Genomic DNA, 17341 nt, shown 5'->3' with positions numbered 1-17341 from the left:
AGTGGAAGATGCAGGGGGCATTATTGTTTGAAGTGGAACATGCAGAGGGCATTATTGCTTGAAGGAGAGCATGCAGGGGCATTATTGCTTGAAGTGGATCATGCAGTGGGCATTATTGTTTGAAGGGGAACATGCAGGAGGCATTATTGCTTGACGGAGAGCATGCAGGAGGCATTATTGCTTGAAGGAGAGCATGCAGGGGCATTATTGTTTGAAGTGGATCATGCAGGGGCATTATTGTTTGAAGTGGATCATGCAGGGGCATTATTGTTTGAAGGGGGATATGCAGGGGCATTATTGTTTGAAAGGGAACGTGCAGGGGGCATTATTGTTTGAAGTGGAACAAGCAGGAGGCATTATTGTTTGAAGGGGAACATGCAGGGGGCATTATTGTTTGAAGGGGAACATGCAGGGGGCATTATTGTTTGAAGTGGAACATGCAGGGGGCATTATTGTTTGAAGTGGGTCATGCAGGGGGCATTATTGCTTGAAGGAGAGCATGCAGGGGCATTATTGCTTGAAGGAGAGCATGCAGGGGCATTATTGCTTGAAGGAGAGCATGCAGGGGCATTATTGCTTGAAGGAGAGCATGCAGGGGCATTATTGCTTGAAGGGGAACATGCAGAAGGCATTATTGTTTGAAATGGAACATGCAGGAGGCATTATTTTTTGAAAGGGAACATGCAGGGGGCATTATTGTTTGAAGTGGAACAAGCAGGAGGCATTATTGTTTGAAGGGGAACATGCAGTGGGCATTATTGTTTGAAGGGGAACATGCAGGGGCATTATTGCTTGAAGGGGAACATGCAGGGGGCATTATTGCTTGAAGGGGAACATGCAGGAGGCATTATTGTTTGAAGGGGAACATGCAGGATGCATTATTGTTTGAAGTGGAAGATGCAGGGGGCATTATTGTTTGAAGGGGAACATGCAGGAGGCATTATTGCTTGATGGAGAGCATGCAGGGGGCATTATTGCTTGAAGGAGAGCATGCAGGGGGCATTATTGTTTGAAGGGGAACATGCAGGGGCATTATTGCTTGAAGGGGAACATGCAGGGGCATTATTGCTTGAAGGGGAACATGCAGGGGGCATTATTGTTTGAATGGGAACATGCAGGAGGCATTATTGTTTGAAGTGGATCATGCAGGGGGCATTATTGTTTGAAGGGGAACATGCAGGGGGCATTATTGCTTGAAGGAGAGCATGCAGGGGCATTATTGCTTGAAGGGGAACATGCAGGAGGCATTATTGTTTGAAGGGGAACATGCAGGAGGCATTATTGTTTGAAGTGGAACATGCAGGGGGCATTATTGCTTGAAGGAGAACATGCAGGGGCATTATTGCTTGAAGTGGATCATGCAGGGGGCATTATTGTTTGAAGGGGAACATGCAGGAGGCATTATTGCTTGATGGAGAGCATGCAGGGGGCATTATTGTTTGAAGGGGAACATGCAGGGGGCATTATTGTTTGAAGTGGAACGTGCAGGGGACATTATTGTTTGAAGGAGAACATGCAGAGGCAATATTGTTTGAAGGGAACATTCAGGGGGCATTATTGCTTGAGGGGAACATGCAGGGGGCAATTTTTTTTGAAGTTGGATATGCAGGGGCATTATTTTTTGAAAGGGAACATGCAGGGGGCATTATTGTTTGAAGTGGAACAAGCAGGAGGCATTATTGTTTGAAGTGGAACATGCAGGGGGCATTATTGTTTGAAGGGAAACATGCAGGTGGCATTATTGCTTGAAGGAGAGCATGAAGGGGCATTATTTTTTGAAGGGGAACGTGCAGGGGGCATTATTGTTTGAAGTGGAATATGCAGGGGGCATTATTGCTTGAAGGGGATCATGCAGGGGGCATTATTGTTTGAAGGAGAACATGCAGAGGCATTATTGTTTGAAGGGAACATTCAGGGGGCATTATTGCTTGAGGGGAACATGCAGGGGGCAATTTTTTTGAAGGGGGATATGCAGGGGCATTATTGTTTGAAAGGGAACATGCAGGGGGCATTATTGTTTGACGTGGAACAAGCAGGAGGCCTTATTGTTTGAAGGGGAACATGCAGGGGGCATTATTGCTTGAAGGGGAACATGCAGGGGCATTATTGCTTGAAGGGGAACATGCAGGGGCATTATTGTTTGAATGGGAACATGCAGGAGGCATTATTGTTTGAAGTGGATCATGCAGGGGCATTATTGCTTGAAGGGGAACATGCAGGAGGCATTATTGTTTGAAGGGGAACATGCAGGAGGCATTGTTGTTTGAAGGGGAACATGCAGGAGGCATTATTGTTTGAAGTGGATCATGCAGGGGGCATTATTGCTTGAAGGGGATCATGCAGGGGGCATTATTGTTTGAAGGGGAACATGCAGGGGCATTATTGTTTGAAGGAGAGCATGCAGGGGCATTATTGCTTGAAGGGGAACATGCAGGAGGCATTATTGTTTGAAGGGGAACATGCAGGAGGCATTATTGCTTGATGGAGAGCATGCAGGGGGCATTATTGCTTGAAGGAGAGCATGCAGGGGCATTATTGTTTGAAGTGGAACGTGCAGAGGCATTATTGTTTGAAGGGAACATTCAGTGGGCATTATTGCTTGAGGGGAACATGCAGGGGGCAATTTTTTTTGAAGGTGGATATGCAGGGGCATTATTGTTTGAAAGGGAACATGCAGGGGGCATTATTGTTTGAAGTGGAACAAGCAGGAGGCATTATTGTTTGAAAGGGAACATGCATGGGGCATTATTGTTTGAAGTGGAACAAGCAGGAGGCATTATTGTTTGAAGGGGAACATGCAGGGGCATTATTGCTTGAAGGGGAACATGCAGGAGGCATTATTGTTTGAATGGGAACATGCAGGAGGCATTATTGTTTGAAGTGGATCATGCAGGGGCATTATTGCTTGACGGGGAACATGCAGGAGGCATTGTTTGAAGGGGAACTTGTAGGAGGCATTATTGTTTGAAGGGGAACATGCAGGGGGCATTATTGTTTGAAGGGGAACATGCAGAGGGCATTATTGCTTGAAGGAGAGCATGCAGGGGCATTTTTGCTTGAAGGAGAGCATGCAGGGGCATTATTGTTTGAAGGGGAACATGCAGGAGGCATTATTGTTTGAAGTGGAACATGCAGGGGGCATTATTGTTTGAAGTGGAACATGCAGGGGCATTATTGCTTGAAGGAGAGCATGTAGGGGCATTATTGCTTGAAGTGGATCATGCAGGGGGCATTATTGTTTGAAGGGGAACATGCAGGAGGCATTATTGCTTGATGGAGAGCATGCAGGGGGCATTATTGCTTGAAGGAGAGCATGCAGGGGCATTATTGTTTGAAGGGGAACATGCAGGGGGCATTATTGTTTGAAGTGGAACGTGCAGGGGACATTATTGTTTGAAGGGGATCATGCAGGGGGCATTATTGTTTGAAGGAGAACATGCAGAGGCATTATTGTTTGAAGGGGAATATGCAGGGGGCATTATTGTTTGAAGTGGAATGTGCAGGGGACATTATTGTTTGAAGGGGAACATGCAGGGGGCATTATTGTTTGAAGGGAAACATGCAGGGGGCATTATTGCTAGAAGGAGAGCATGCAGGGGCATTATTTTTTGAAGGGGAACATGCAGGGGGCATTATTGTTTGAAGTGGAACATGCAGGGGGCATTATTGCTTGAAGGGGATCATGCAGGGGGCATTATTGTTTGAAGGAGAACATGCAGAGGCATTATTGTTTAAAGGGAACATTCAGGGGGCATTATTGCTTGAGGGGAACATGCAGGGGGCAATTTTTTTTGAAGGGGGATATGCAGGGGCATTATTGTTTGAAAGGGAACATGCAAGGGGTATTATTGTTTGAAGTGGAACGTGCAGGGGACATTATTGTTTGAAGGGGAACATGCAGGGGGCATTATTGCTTGAAGGAGAGCATGCAGGGGGCATTATTGTTTGAAGTGGAACATGCAGGGGGCATTATTGTTTGAAGTGGAACATGCAGGGGGCATTATTGTTTGAAGGAGAACATGCAGAGGCATTATTGTTTGAAGGGGAACATGCAGGGGGCATTATTGTTTGAAAGGAAACATGCAGGGGGCATTATTGCTTGAAGGAGAGCATGCAGGGGCATTATTTTTTGAAGGGGAACATGCAGGGGACATTATTGCTTGAAGGGGATCATGCAGGGGGCATTATTGTTTGAAGGAGAACATGCAGAGGCATTATTGTTTGAAGGGAACATGCATGGGGCAATTTTTTTTGAAGGGATATGCAGGGGCATTATTGTTTGAAAGGGAACATGCAGGGGGCATTATTGTTTGAAGTGGAACAAGCAGGAGGCATTATTGTTTGAAGGGGAACATGTAGGGGGCATTATTGTTTGAAGGGCAACATGCAGGGGCATTATTGCTTGAAGGGGAACATGCAGGGGGCATTATTGTTTGAATGGGAACATGCAGGAGGCATTATTGTTGGAAGTGGATCATGCAGGGGCATTATTGCTTGAAGGGGAACATGCAGGAGGCATTATTGTTTGAAGGGGAACATGCAGGAGGCATTATTGTTTGAAGGGGAACATGCAGGAGGCATTATTGTTTGAAGGGGAACATGCAGGAGGCATTATTGTTTGAAGTGGAACATGCAGGGGGCATTATTGCTTGAAGGAGAACATGCAGGGGCATTATTGGTTGAAGTGGATCATGCAGGGGGCATTATTGTTTGAAGGGGAACATGCAGGAGGCATTATTGCTTGATGGAGAGCATGCAGGGGGCATTATTGTTTGAAGTGGAACATGCAGGGGGCATTATTGTTTGAAGTGGAACGTGCAGGGGACATTATTGTTTGAAGGAGAACATGCAGAGGCAATATTGTTTGAAGGGAACATTCAGGGGGCATTATTGCTTGAGGGGAACATGCAGGGGGCAATTTTTTTTGAAGGGGGATATGCAGGGGCATTATTGTTTGAAAGGGAACATGCAGGGGGCATTATTGTTTGAAGGGGAACATGCAGGAGGCATTATTGTTTGAAGGGGAACATGCAGGAGGCATTATTGTTTGAAGGGGAACATGCAGGAGGCATTATTGTTTGAAGGGGAACATGCAGGGGGCATTATTGTTTGAAGGGGAACATGCAGGGGGCATTATTGCTTGAAGGAGAGCATGCAGGGGCATTATTGCTTGAAGGGGAACATGCAGGAGGCATTATTGTTTGAAGGGGAACATGCAGGGGGCATTATTGTTTGAAGGGAAACATGCAGGGGGCATTATTGCTTGAAGGAGAGCATGCAGGGGCATTATTTTTTGAAGTGGAACATGCAGGGGGCATTATTGCTTGAAGGGGATCACGCAGGGGGCATTATTGTTTGAAGGAGAACATGCAGAGGCATTATTGTTTGAAGGGAACATTCAGGGGGCATTATTGCTTGAGGGGAACATGCAGGGGGCAATTTTTTTTGAAGGGGGATATGCAGGGGCATTGTTTGAAAGGGAACATGCAGGGGGCATTATTGTTTGAAGGGGAACATGCAGGAGGCATTATTGTTTGAAGGGGAACATGCAGGAGGCATTATTGTTTGAAGGGGAACATGCAGGGGGCATTATTGTTTGAAGTGGATCATGCAGGGGACATTATTGTTTGAAGTGGAACATGCAGGGGGCATTATTGCTTGAGGGGAACATGCAGGGGGCAATTTTTTTTGAAGGGGGATATGCAGGGGCATTATTGTTTGAAAGAAAACATGCAGGGGGCATTATTGTTTGAAGGAGGCTTGCAAGGGCATCATTGCTTGAAAGGGACACGCAGTAGCATTATTGCTTGAGCAGGGCTTGCAGAGGGCATTATTGCTTGAAGGTGACTTGCAGGGGGTATTATTGCTTGAAGGGGCCATCCAAAGGGCATTATTGCTTGTGTGGACATGCAGGGTATTATTGCTTGAAGAGGGCGTGCAGGAGGCATTTTTGCTTAGAGGGGATTCTCAGGGGCATCATTGCTTGAAGGGGGCATGACGGTGCATTATTCCTTGAAGAGGGCATGCAGGACGCATTATTGTTTGGGTGGTCACATAGGGGTATCATTTGGAGGGGACATGCAGGGACCATTATAGCTTGAAGGGGGTATATGGTGCATTCTTGCTTGGAGGCACTCAAGGACCATTTTTGCTTTTAGAAGGCACGCAGGGGGCATTATTACTGCAAGGGAGCTCTCTGGGCTAGAGCTGGACTCATAAAATTATCATTGTAACATTAGACAGTAACATCTAAAAAAAAAAATGCAGCCATTCTGACATAGATTTTCAAAGCCAACTACACCAGTTTCATCAGGTCGAAGAAATCCATTTAATATCTGTAGTTTATATTGTGATAGATCCTCTTTAACAAAATGTGCACACCAGAAAAAAAATGAAATATAATGATTTCATGCCATGTTATACAACAGAAATCCACTACTAAGGAGATCTTGAGTGATCTCCCTTCAGATCTCGTATGTTGTGGATCAATGTGATACATTTATTTATCAAATAACCCGTGTAACATTGCAGCAAAGTGCATGCTTGGGAATACTTATAAAGAATAGGTGTACCTACCCACTGATCCAGGGGGCGCATAATACTGGCACAGTGGCACTGTTTAATTGCAATCCAAGAGCAAATTGCGTGCAGCCATGGGCGCGCTGGCATTACATCCCTGTACATGCACATTGGCTATCTGCAGCAGTCATTGATTAGCCGAGCCTGGCTGCCAGCAGTGTCAGTGTTAATGATCTGTATGGTGGGGAGAGGAGAGACTGGGAGGTGACACTGGTGTCTGTGGATGAATGAGGAATGCACCAGAGATGGATCAGCCCTTACACTGCACACACAGCCTGCAGAGCTCAGCCATGGAGCTGGACCAGCACCAGAACCAGGATTAACCCCTCCGGAGCTGCAGAGCGCACCACCGCCTGCTCAGCCATCCTGCGCTGTGCGCAAAGGGTTATCCTTGGCACGATGCTGAGTGCCTCCTCCTCCAGTGCAGCTTGTGGTTCCTGCAGGGATGTTGTGTGCGTCACCACACGTCAGCCCCAGCATCTTCCTCCTTCTATAATCCACACACTGCCCCTCTCATGTAGTGGGGAGACCGAGGAAAGCGCACAAAGCACCTGCCTGGGGTGTATGGACACCATGCCCACCCATCGCCACCTCCTGCCACGCAACTTCAGCTGCACAGCAGTGCTGTATGGGGAAAGCCCGGAGAGCCCAGAGGATGAGGATGTCAATGATGGTGAAGAAGAGAAGGTGGAGATGGCGAAGGAGCCCAGCAAACCCATCACTCGGGGAAGAGAGGTCAGTGTGGTGCCACAGAGCCCAACTGCCCGCAGGAGAGCAAAGTCCTTGCCCACACCTGCTGAGCGGAGGCACCTGGAGGTTGCAGCTCCTAGAAAGAAGGAGGTACGTTTTGCAGACTCTCTGGGGCTGGAGTTAACCACCGTTCGACATTTTAGCGATGCAGAGTTGCCAAGAGTTCCTTACCATGTTCTTGCCGGGCTGCGCTGCAGGGAAGCCTGTCCCGCGGGGGCGGAGCTTAGCACGCTGTTGCTCCGCCCTATTCCTGGTACTCCTCAGCTAGAGCCACAATTTGAAAACCCCTACACTAAGCCAGACTTCCTAGATTTGGTGAGACAGCGCAGAGTGTGCCTGGAGACCGTACAAACAGATCCATTCAGTGTGAGTGGAGATCTCCGAGTCCTCAATCTGTCCTACGAGAAGGAGGTGATGGTGAGATACACGGTGGACTCTTGGAAGACTTCATCCGAAGTGATCGCCTCCTACCAGCGAGGGTATAGTGACAGGTACTCAGACCGGTTTTCATTCAAGCTGCTTTGCCCATCCCTGTTGAATAAGGAAGGGATGTTGGAGTTTGCCATTAGGTACAAGGTTTGTGGGACGGAATACTGGGATAATAACGATGGACAAAACTACAAGGTCAAGAGTCAGAGGGCCACCGTGTCTCCACCGAAGGAGTATGAAAGTGCATGGATTCACTTCATTTAGGGTTGGGGAAGGCACCGGGCGAGCTAGCCTCCCGATCAGTACACTATATTAGAAGAGCCAAGATGAGGCCCCCATCAAGGTCACTGAGGTGTGGAGATGGTGAGGTTCCACGAGAAGATTCATATAAGCTACTGTACTGGGTCATTAGTAGTCTAGCAAGGAACTTAGAATATCTGGTCATCAGGTCTACGTTACTGAGCCGCCATTGGAACATAGGCTACTGTAGAAGACAACGATAATTCGGCTCATACAAGTTTGATCGTTATTTATTCCAAATACAAGTTCAACAAAACGCAATAACGTTCGGTAAGTGGTATGTCGCGAGGAGCAGGATGGTCAAATGCCACATTGCCTTTCAAGAATTAGAATACTTTCATTGTCACCAAGAAAAGATTCTGGAGATGAAGAACATCAGTCATCTCTGGATATCCTATCATCATGGTCACTGATGGCATCAGAGATGGCTTTGTGGAAAGGACAACGACCCATAAAAGCCCTTTTATTTCCAATTTTAAGACTGTTAGAAAAAAAAAACAGTCTTCATCGTCAACCTTATATGGAAGGAAGCTGCCTGGATTTCTCATGTGCTTCGGATCCTCAGTGCTGTTGATAGTGATTCATTTTGGATCAGCACCTCACCTAAGAATCGGCACCGGCGACCACAACCAGTGGAAGCAAACATTCCCTCATCCCAAATCACATAATTCCCATAGCCACTGACTGGTCTCCTAAATCCTGTCCAGTGCACCAAGTGTTTGCCTCCACTGTGCGTTAGTCATTTTGTAGCATCGTGGTGCAAATCTACCACTTTAGTAGTATAATGGTGCTTTTTTTTTTGTATTTAACCACCTTTGTGATTTGTTCTTTAAGTATTGCTTATCAATATATTGATTTCTTAGCCGCCCCATAAAGGACAGACCTAGAGTGCCCTGATGGCCATTACTAGGGCTGGTGATGTCTTAGGCTTCATGCACATGGGCAATTTATGGTTCAGTACAGGTTCCAGCGCTGTAATATGGCATCTATGGAACTTGTAGGTTACGTCTATGTGCCCATTTTTCCATACATAGATCAGACATTGTGCCATGTTCCATCAGATGCCATATGGACTTTGGTGCTGCCTTAAAGGCTCTGCCATGTGCTTGAGGTCCTGCTCCATCAGCTTTAGCTCGTCCTCCTTATGGGTCGGCTTTTGTTTCTTTTCGTTGGCCTCTGGCCATTTTCTGATTGCCAGCACCACTGTGCCAGCCTTGGCAAAATTGCACCATTTTTGCATTTCACTTTTGTGCTTATGTTCATTTTGATGACTTGCGTGCATTAAGGTTCTTTACGTATGACGTTTTATCCGGATCCGCCATAACGTTTTGCAAACAACGCCTATTCTTTTTTTATTTCCGGACGTATTTAGTTGGCGATTGTCAGTGGCACTTGCTCGGTGCACGCCTGCTTCTGCAGTCACATTGAGCGCGGAGCTGTGTTAAACAGGTCACCTCTGAATAATTTATGGATCCTGCACTGTGCATTGCCATATGTAGGCTCGAATTTGCTTTTCTCTCTGCACTTCCGTAAAAGAGGGTTTTATATTTAGACTCTGAGGTCAGAGAAGATGGACTGTAGACAGACGTGTGTTATCTCCACCACTTTTCACTACGGCATTGTTATACCACAGGCCCGGTTTACGTCTCCCACATTTTACAGCGTTTACTATATTAGTAGCTGAAGTTTGTTCACGTACTTACACGGGTGTAGTTAGGGGCTGTAGACCAAAATGATCATTTTTTTTTTAAATCTGGGGTCATGTATGAAAAGTGCTCATTTTCCTATCAGTGGGTATGGATACTTTTCCATGCTTCTCGTTAAACATTTATGCACAATGTCATTTTTTATTTTATCAGTAAAGTGCCTAAAAATGTAAGACATCTAATAGTAGTCATAGGAAGTTGCAAAACGCGTGGGAGTACTTTTGTATGTTTTATTATGCTTTACAATGACACTTTCAATACATGTCCCCCCTCCAAAAAAAAAAAAAAAAAGTTTTATTCTCTTTGGGTTTTGAAACAGCTTTTTAACAAAGCTTGAGAGATACCATTGATTATGGATATGTCAGATTCCATGCTTTTGATAGGTCAGAATAACAATTTAGAAGTCTGATTGGCTTCTTGGCGCTCCAGATTATGGTAATTTCTACATGGATTTTGCACCATATTTGCAGATCGGTAGAATTGGGAAAGGGAAAAGAAGCCTCTAGTCTTTTACCTTCAATGTATTGTTCCCTGATCTCAGCCTTTTGGGACATTGGGATGACTGATGGGGTGTCCAGAGGGAGATAAGAAAGCAAGAGGCGCTCCCTGTATAACACCGTGGGCAACAGGTGAAGGCAGGTCGGAGGGTTGGTTGGGCGCTCGCCTGATCATGTTGTGAAGAGTGATGTATGATCCAAACATGGCTGCTTCTCCGGCCGCTGTACTCACACCAAAAGGGAGAGGACATGAAGGAGAGAGGAGTGCAGTGGATCCCGGGCGCTGCCACCGACAAAGGTTAATTCAGGCAGTAAATATAAAAAACGTCCAATTTATTGCAACGCGTTTCGGAGCAGAATCTGCAGGATGTATGAGGCACGGATAAATTCTGCTCTGAAACGCGTTGCAATAAATTGGACGTTTTCATACTTACCACCAGGATTAACCTTCGTTAGCGGCAGCACTCCTGTCTTCTTTACGAGGAAAAAATCTGCTACATTGATCACTGTTTTATCTGACATATCATTGAGTTTGAGAAATATATATATATATATTTAGAATATAACATTATATGTCAGTTTATTGATCCCTTTTTAGGGGTTTTTTCCATTCTCCTACCGTGTCTGTGTTAGTAAATACTGGTATGATAAATACTGGTGTTTACTATTTTAATTCCTCAAGGAGATCTGTGAATACATTGACAACAGGGTGTAATCATTCTGCTTCCATTCCATTCTGGTTGGTCAGAGTGTAGGGACGCCCATCCCACCAGGGACACCCAACTCCCATGGACAAGGAGAATATTATCACCGTTTCCAATTTTACAAACATTTCCAGGAAGAAGAACAGAGGAACAGCATAACATGCAGTTGCTTCTGAATTGATATTTGACAGGTAATCAAATATTTGCGAAAACTGACTGTTAAAGAGAATCGATTAGCAGTTTTTTGCTATGTAATCCGGAAGCAGCATGATGTAGTGATTGATACCCTGATTCCAGATATGTGTCACTTACTGGGTTGTGTTTTGCAGTGTATTCCAAGAACAGCATCATGTAGGGGCAGAGATCCGGATTCCACAGATGTCACTTACTGTTTTGTGTTTTGCTGTGTAATCCAAAAGCAGCATGATGTAGGAGCAGAGATTCTGATTCCAGAGATGTGTCACTTACTGGGTTGTTTTTTTGCTGTGTAATCGGAGAGCAGCGTCATGTAGGGGCAGAGATCCTGATTCCAGACATGTGTCACTTACTGGCCTGCGTTTTGCTGTTTCAATAAAATCAGTTATTATTACTATAGGACTAGGTGTCTAGTGCCTCCTAGTCCAACCACACCCCCAACACTGATTGGCTGGTTTCTGTGTACAATGTACCAATCAGTGGTGTGGGTGTGGTTATATGGGGCTCAGCATTCTGATAAAACTGTGATTCTATCAGAACTGTAATCTATGTGATATATTGCTAGAATCGTGGTCTCTGCCCCTACATCATGCTGCTGTCAGATTACATAACAAAAACCTGCTGACAGATTCCCTTTAAGGATGTGAAATCCCCCTCTATTTCCCTTTAATTGAGTAGAGCAGCTGAGGCTGGAGAAGCTATTATCTATTTAATTTCCATTAGTTCCCGGGGTCTTCGAGGCTGCTCTGCAGAAGTACAGGTCGCACCGCGGGCCACGTCGTCCACCTTGCATTTGCTATCTTCTGGCTGAGCTATCACACCGTCCTCCTGCTTGTTCTCTGCCAGCAGTGTTCGATTCCGCACGTCCGCAGGTTCTCCAGATTCGTCATCCCACACACGTGCCTTCATATTCTATTATGGGCAGGATTTCAATCTCCTTCTGGAGTGACATTCATCATTTTTCCAGGAATCGTTCTAATAATCTCGTGCTATATGTGACATTGGAGCAGTTGGGTGTGGGCGGCGTTACTGTAAAGTGTATTTGTGAATAGCACGGCGTGGGGCCGGGATGAAAGGAAAAACCCGCAGATTCCATTTTCTCGGCAGGATCTTCATATACCCAGAGTAAGGGAGAGTTTATATGCTGTAGAAAAGGGGGCCCCAATCTGTGCCAATCTTGTGGGGTAATCCAAGCGGCCACCGCTGATAATGGCCATTACATGACGGAGCGTAATATCATATATTTTGGTCCCTATGGGGGAGCTCTTTAAGACTTTAATCCCTCTTTAATGTGATCAGTATAGGCAGGAGGGGGTTATAGGAAATGTCGAGGGACCGTGTAATGGAGAGCCTCTGCGTTTTATACTTTTTCTACCTGCACAACTCACTATCTGCAGTGGAAGGCCATACTAAAATTAATCTGTCACCAGGTTTTTGCTATGTCATCTGACAGCAGTAAAGTGTAGGAAAAGAGACCCAGATTCCAACGATGTATCACTTAGTTTACTGGGAACAGCGGTTGTGACACAATAAGTCTTTAGATGTAGCAGAGCTCAGAAAGCTGCCCTTGCCCACACCACGGCTTTCTGTGTACATTGTCTATTGACAGCGAGCTGCTTATCAGAGGAGGGAGTGTGGTCGGACCAGGGCTCACTTGAGTTGTAGTCCCTGCAGTGATAATCTCACATTCATTGTATTGAAACAACAGCCTAATAAGTTACACATCCCTGGAATCAGGCTCTCAGCCCCTACCACATGCTGTCATCAGATTACATGGGCAAAACCTGCTGACAGATTCCCTTTAACAATATCCCACAATGTTTCTTTTTTTTTTTTCATTGTTCTGACATGGCATTTACTGGTGGATATATTTCTAAAAATGGTTGTACTGGGCTTCTAAACTGGGTCAGTCAAAAGCTAGGAAACACATAGGGCAGCGTCAGTCACTGTAGTTTTTGTTGCACTTTTTTTTCTGCAGAACCTCATTTCCAAGACCCGGCAAACGAAATGAGATGTCTGAAGTCTCATGCACACGTTGCTTATTGTTTTTCCTTGCAGATTTGTCAGTTCTTTCAGCGATTTTGCTGCAGATTTCACGAGTGGGGAGAAATCAGTGACACAAAAAGCGGCAAAAGTGCGTGTATTTTAAGCAGTTTTTTTTTCTGCTAAGAAATGGTGCTGAAAATTCTGCTGCAAATCCTTAACCTGTGCACATACCCTAATGGTTTATTGACTTTTCTGCATTTATAAAAAATTCTGAATATTCTGTATATATTCTGTACAGTAATCAGCAATGTAATCCTCCTTCATTATCTCCAGTGCTAAGCTGCAAGGCACAATGACATCTAATTAAGATTCTGGTGGTGACGGAGAAAGCTCATTCTTCAGTTTTCCATCCTGTTGCTTAGTGGATTAGTTGGGATTCCCAGGAGCTGGGAAGGTCGTCCTTTGACCAAAGAGCGGATGTAAGTGATAGATACTGACAGGTGTGATGGCGCAGGCTGACGGACATGTCACTAGCAGGAGATTTTATTCCTATTTTATCTTCTTTACTGGCTTCTTTCTTGACCCTTATAATGAGACCAGATGACTTACCTGCCTTCTGTGTAACTGAAGGGACGTATAAGTCTCCTGACCTACCTGAAACATCTTACCTGGGTTGGAAGGGAAGATTCTGGAACTCAGAAACCTTCTGGACCCAGCCATATTTTTAGAATGCTAATGGCAGTGTTTCCACTAACTATTCATTCAATGGAACTGCTATTTAAGCAATTGCATACACATTATATGGCTTTAATCTAACAAAATCGCATGTAGAGTATACACAGGAGATAGAAATAAAATTTAAAAAAAAAAATATATATAGAGAGAGAGAGAGAGAGAGATGTGGGAAAGAAATACATTGCAATTTTAAAAAATAAAAAAATATATATTTATATATATTCTTTAAATTGCAATGTATTTCTTTCCCACATCAAAGTCTTTATTCAAAAAATAATTATAAATCTTGCAATCTTTTCACACTGGTCACTGGGGCTGTTTTAGACTCATAATTCCAAATTTTTACGGAATACTTTTCAGCAGCCTCATTATCATCACAGTCAGGATTGCTATGACTTCTATGTGCTGCTGATGACATACAATCAACCATTCACAGAAGGTGATATCACAACTGACCCTGCTCCTCTTCACTTCGAAATGACCTTTGCACACGCTCATTAGATGCTTCAGTACATAATATAGGCTCTGAGTCGGTCTATTGCTGCTAATGTCCAAGAACAGTGAATAAGAAGCTACAGGAAGCCTTAGTGGCCATTGTTGAAATTGCCAGATTTCTATTTTTAAATACAGATAAAATATATATATATATATATATATATATTTTAAAATTTATATATATATATATATATATATATATATATATATATATATATATATATTAAACGTAAAAATACATTATTTAGATTTTATTATTTATATATATATATATAATAAAGATAAAATAGAGTACATGTATTTGTAAATTTACTATGTATAATAAAATTGTAAAAATAAATTTATTATAAAAAAGTAGTACTGTATATCTATTTTTTTATAATGTATTTTTTACATTTTTATATATAAACGTAAACATACATGTATTGTATTTTTATTACATATATAATAAAAATGTAAAAATACATGTATTTACTTTATATATATGTATATAAATAAATATATGTAATACCGGTATATATTTAATAAAAAATATTAAAATACTTTATTTTGTATTCAATCAAATCTTTAAATAAATGTATCTGAACCAGTCTATAGCAGCTTCCTGAAAGAATAGGAAATTAGAAGCTAGAATAACCCAGTGGCCAGTATGAAAATTGCTATTTTTTTTTTTTTTAAATACACGTCATGATGTGAAAAAGAAATATATTTTATAACTGAAAAAAATACTTTTAACATAACAATCTGATTTAATATAAAAGATATGGTTTGAGTCAGTCTACTGCTGCTAATGTACATGTGAATTTCCTGACAGAACAGGAAGTGTGAGTCTAAAGTAGCCCCAGTGGCCAGAGTGAAAATTGCTATTTTTTTTTTAAACACACATAAAAAAAATAAAATAAATTAATATAAATAAAATGTTTATTTTATCATTAAAAAAATACATTTAACATAACAACTTGATTAAATACAGAAGATAGGATTTGAGACAATCTACTGCTGCTAATGTACATGTGGATTTCCTGGAAGAACCGGAAGTAGGAATCTAAAATAGCCCCAGTGGCCAGAGTGAAAATTGCAAGACTATAAAAAAAAAACCAATTAAAAAATACCAAACTAAGAAAGCAAACAAAACAGTGGGTTATTTTCTGATTACACATTCCGTAGAGATGCGAAAATGTGGGAAATGATGACAAGATCGCATGTACTAGTGATTGTGATCGTAAATGTTAGTTTTTCACCAGAGTATATTTATGATATTCGACTACTAGATACTAATCTGAAAAAATAATATTTTATTTTATTATTTTAAAGCTGGAGATAAATATATAAAGAGATATAGAAAGAGGTACTCAAATTGTAACATATGAGATAGAGGTTTTATCTTAGCTATTACCGGTATTCCTTGCATTCTAGTTATTTCCAGCATTGAATATATACAGCGGGTGAAATAAGTATTGAACACATCACCAATTTTCTAAGTAATATATTTCTAAAGGTGCTATTGACATGAAATTCTCAGCAAATGTTGGTAACAACCTAACTAATCCACTTAGGCAAATAAATAAAACCATAGATGTCCATAAATTATGTGTAATAATGAGCAATGTCACAGGGAAAAAGTATTGAACACGCTTACAGAAATGTATTTAGTACTTTGTATAAAAGCCTTTGTTTGTGATGAAGCTTCAAGACGCCTCCTGAATGGAGAAACTAGTCGCACGCATTGCTCAGGTGTGATTTTGGCCCATTCTTCAATCAGATGACTCACACGGCCATTCTAGTTTCCTTGGCTGTGGGTTTAGGATCATTGTCTTGCTGAAGTGTCCACCCGTGTTACATCTTCATTCTTGGAGGTGGTAGCAGATTTTTTTCAAGAATGTCTCAGTACATTTGTCTATTCATCCTTCATTCAATTACATGAAGTTTGCCAGTGTTGTAGGCTGAAAAACAGCCCCACACTATGATGTCCCCACCTCCAAACATCACTGTTGGTATGGTGTTTTTGGGTGTATGCAGTGCCTTTTGGCCTCCAAACACGATGTTTATTATGGCATCCAAAGAGTTCAATGTTGGTCTCATCTGACCAAACTATATTCTCCCAGTATTTCACAGGCGTGTCTAATTGTTGATGAGCAAATTCTAAACGCGCTTGAACATGCACTTTGTTCAGCAATGTAGTCTTGCATGGTGAGTGGGCATACAGGCCATGGAGGTTGAGATCATTACCTATTGTTTTCTTTGAAACAACTTTGCCTGTTGATTCCAGGTCTTTCGGTAGCTCTCCACAGATGGTCCTTTGCTCTTGGACAACTCTTCTGATAATTATTTTCAATCCTCTGTCTGAAATCTTGCAAGGAGCATCTGGTCGTGGCCAGTTTATGGCAAAATTATGTTCTTTCCACTTCTGGATTATGGCCCCAACCGTGCTCACGGAAACCTTCAGAAGTTTAGAAATTCTTCTGTAACTAATGCCTTCAGTATGTTTTGCAACAATAAGGTTGTGAAGGTTTTGAGACAGCTCACTGGTTTTACCCATCAAGAGATGTTTCTTGTGTGACACCTTGGTTTTGAGACACCTTTTTATAGACCATCATTTGAACCAGCTGATATTATTTCATGCCACTAAGTGGCAGGATTGCTTTCTAATTACTAATAGATTTCATCTAGTGTCATAACTTTCCATGGCGTTTTGCATCTCTTTCTTCATGTTTTCATTACTTTTTCCCTGTGTCATTTCTTATTATTATTACACATCACTTAATATATTGCCATATACGGATTGATTTCTTTACCTTGGTGTAGATTGGCTGGGTTGTTACTGACGTCTGGTGAGAATTTCATGTCAATAGCACCTTTAGAAATAGATTTAGTCTGAAAATTGGTGACGTGTTCAATACTTTTTTCACCCGCTGTATCTAGATATTTCCAGGCATAACAGCAGGGCAGTCTTTGCTCATACTAA

The 17341-nt window shown here is 42.7% G+C and overlaps 1 protein-coding gene across 1 annotated transcript; it reads left to right on the top strand.

The window, feature by feature from the left end:
* The first annotated feature begins 6978 nt into the window (after nt 1-6978).
* LOC138648816 (protein phosphatase 1 regulatory subunit 3E-like) lies at nt 6979-12265 on the top strand. The gene has a single exon (XM_069738755.1). It carries the CDS (start codon nt 6979-6981, stop codon nt 8020-8022), a length of 1044 nt encoding a protein of 347 aa, XP_069594856.1. The 3' UTR covers nt 8023-12265.
* The last annotated feature ends 5076 nt before the right edge of the window (nt 12266-17341 follow it).

The sequence above is a fragment of the Ranitomeya imitator genome, chromosome 9, assembly GCF_032444005.1.
Source record: "Ranitomeya imitator isolate aRanImi1 chromosome 9, aRanImi1.pri, whole genome shotgun sequence".
NCBI lineage: Eukaryota > Metazoa > Chordata > Amphibia > Anura > Dendrobatidae > Ranitomeya > Ranitomeya imitator.
The sequence above is the reverse complement of the archived record's forward strand: the minus strand, read 5'-3'. Positions and strand labels throughout refer to the sequence as shown.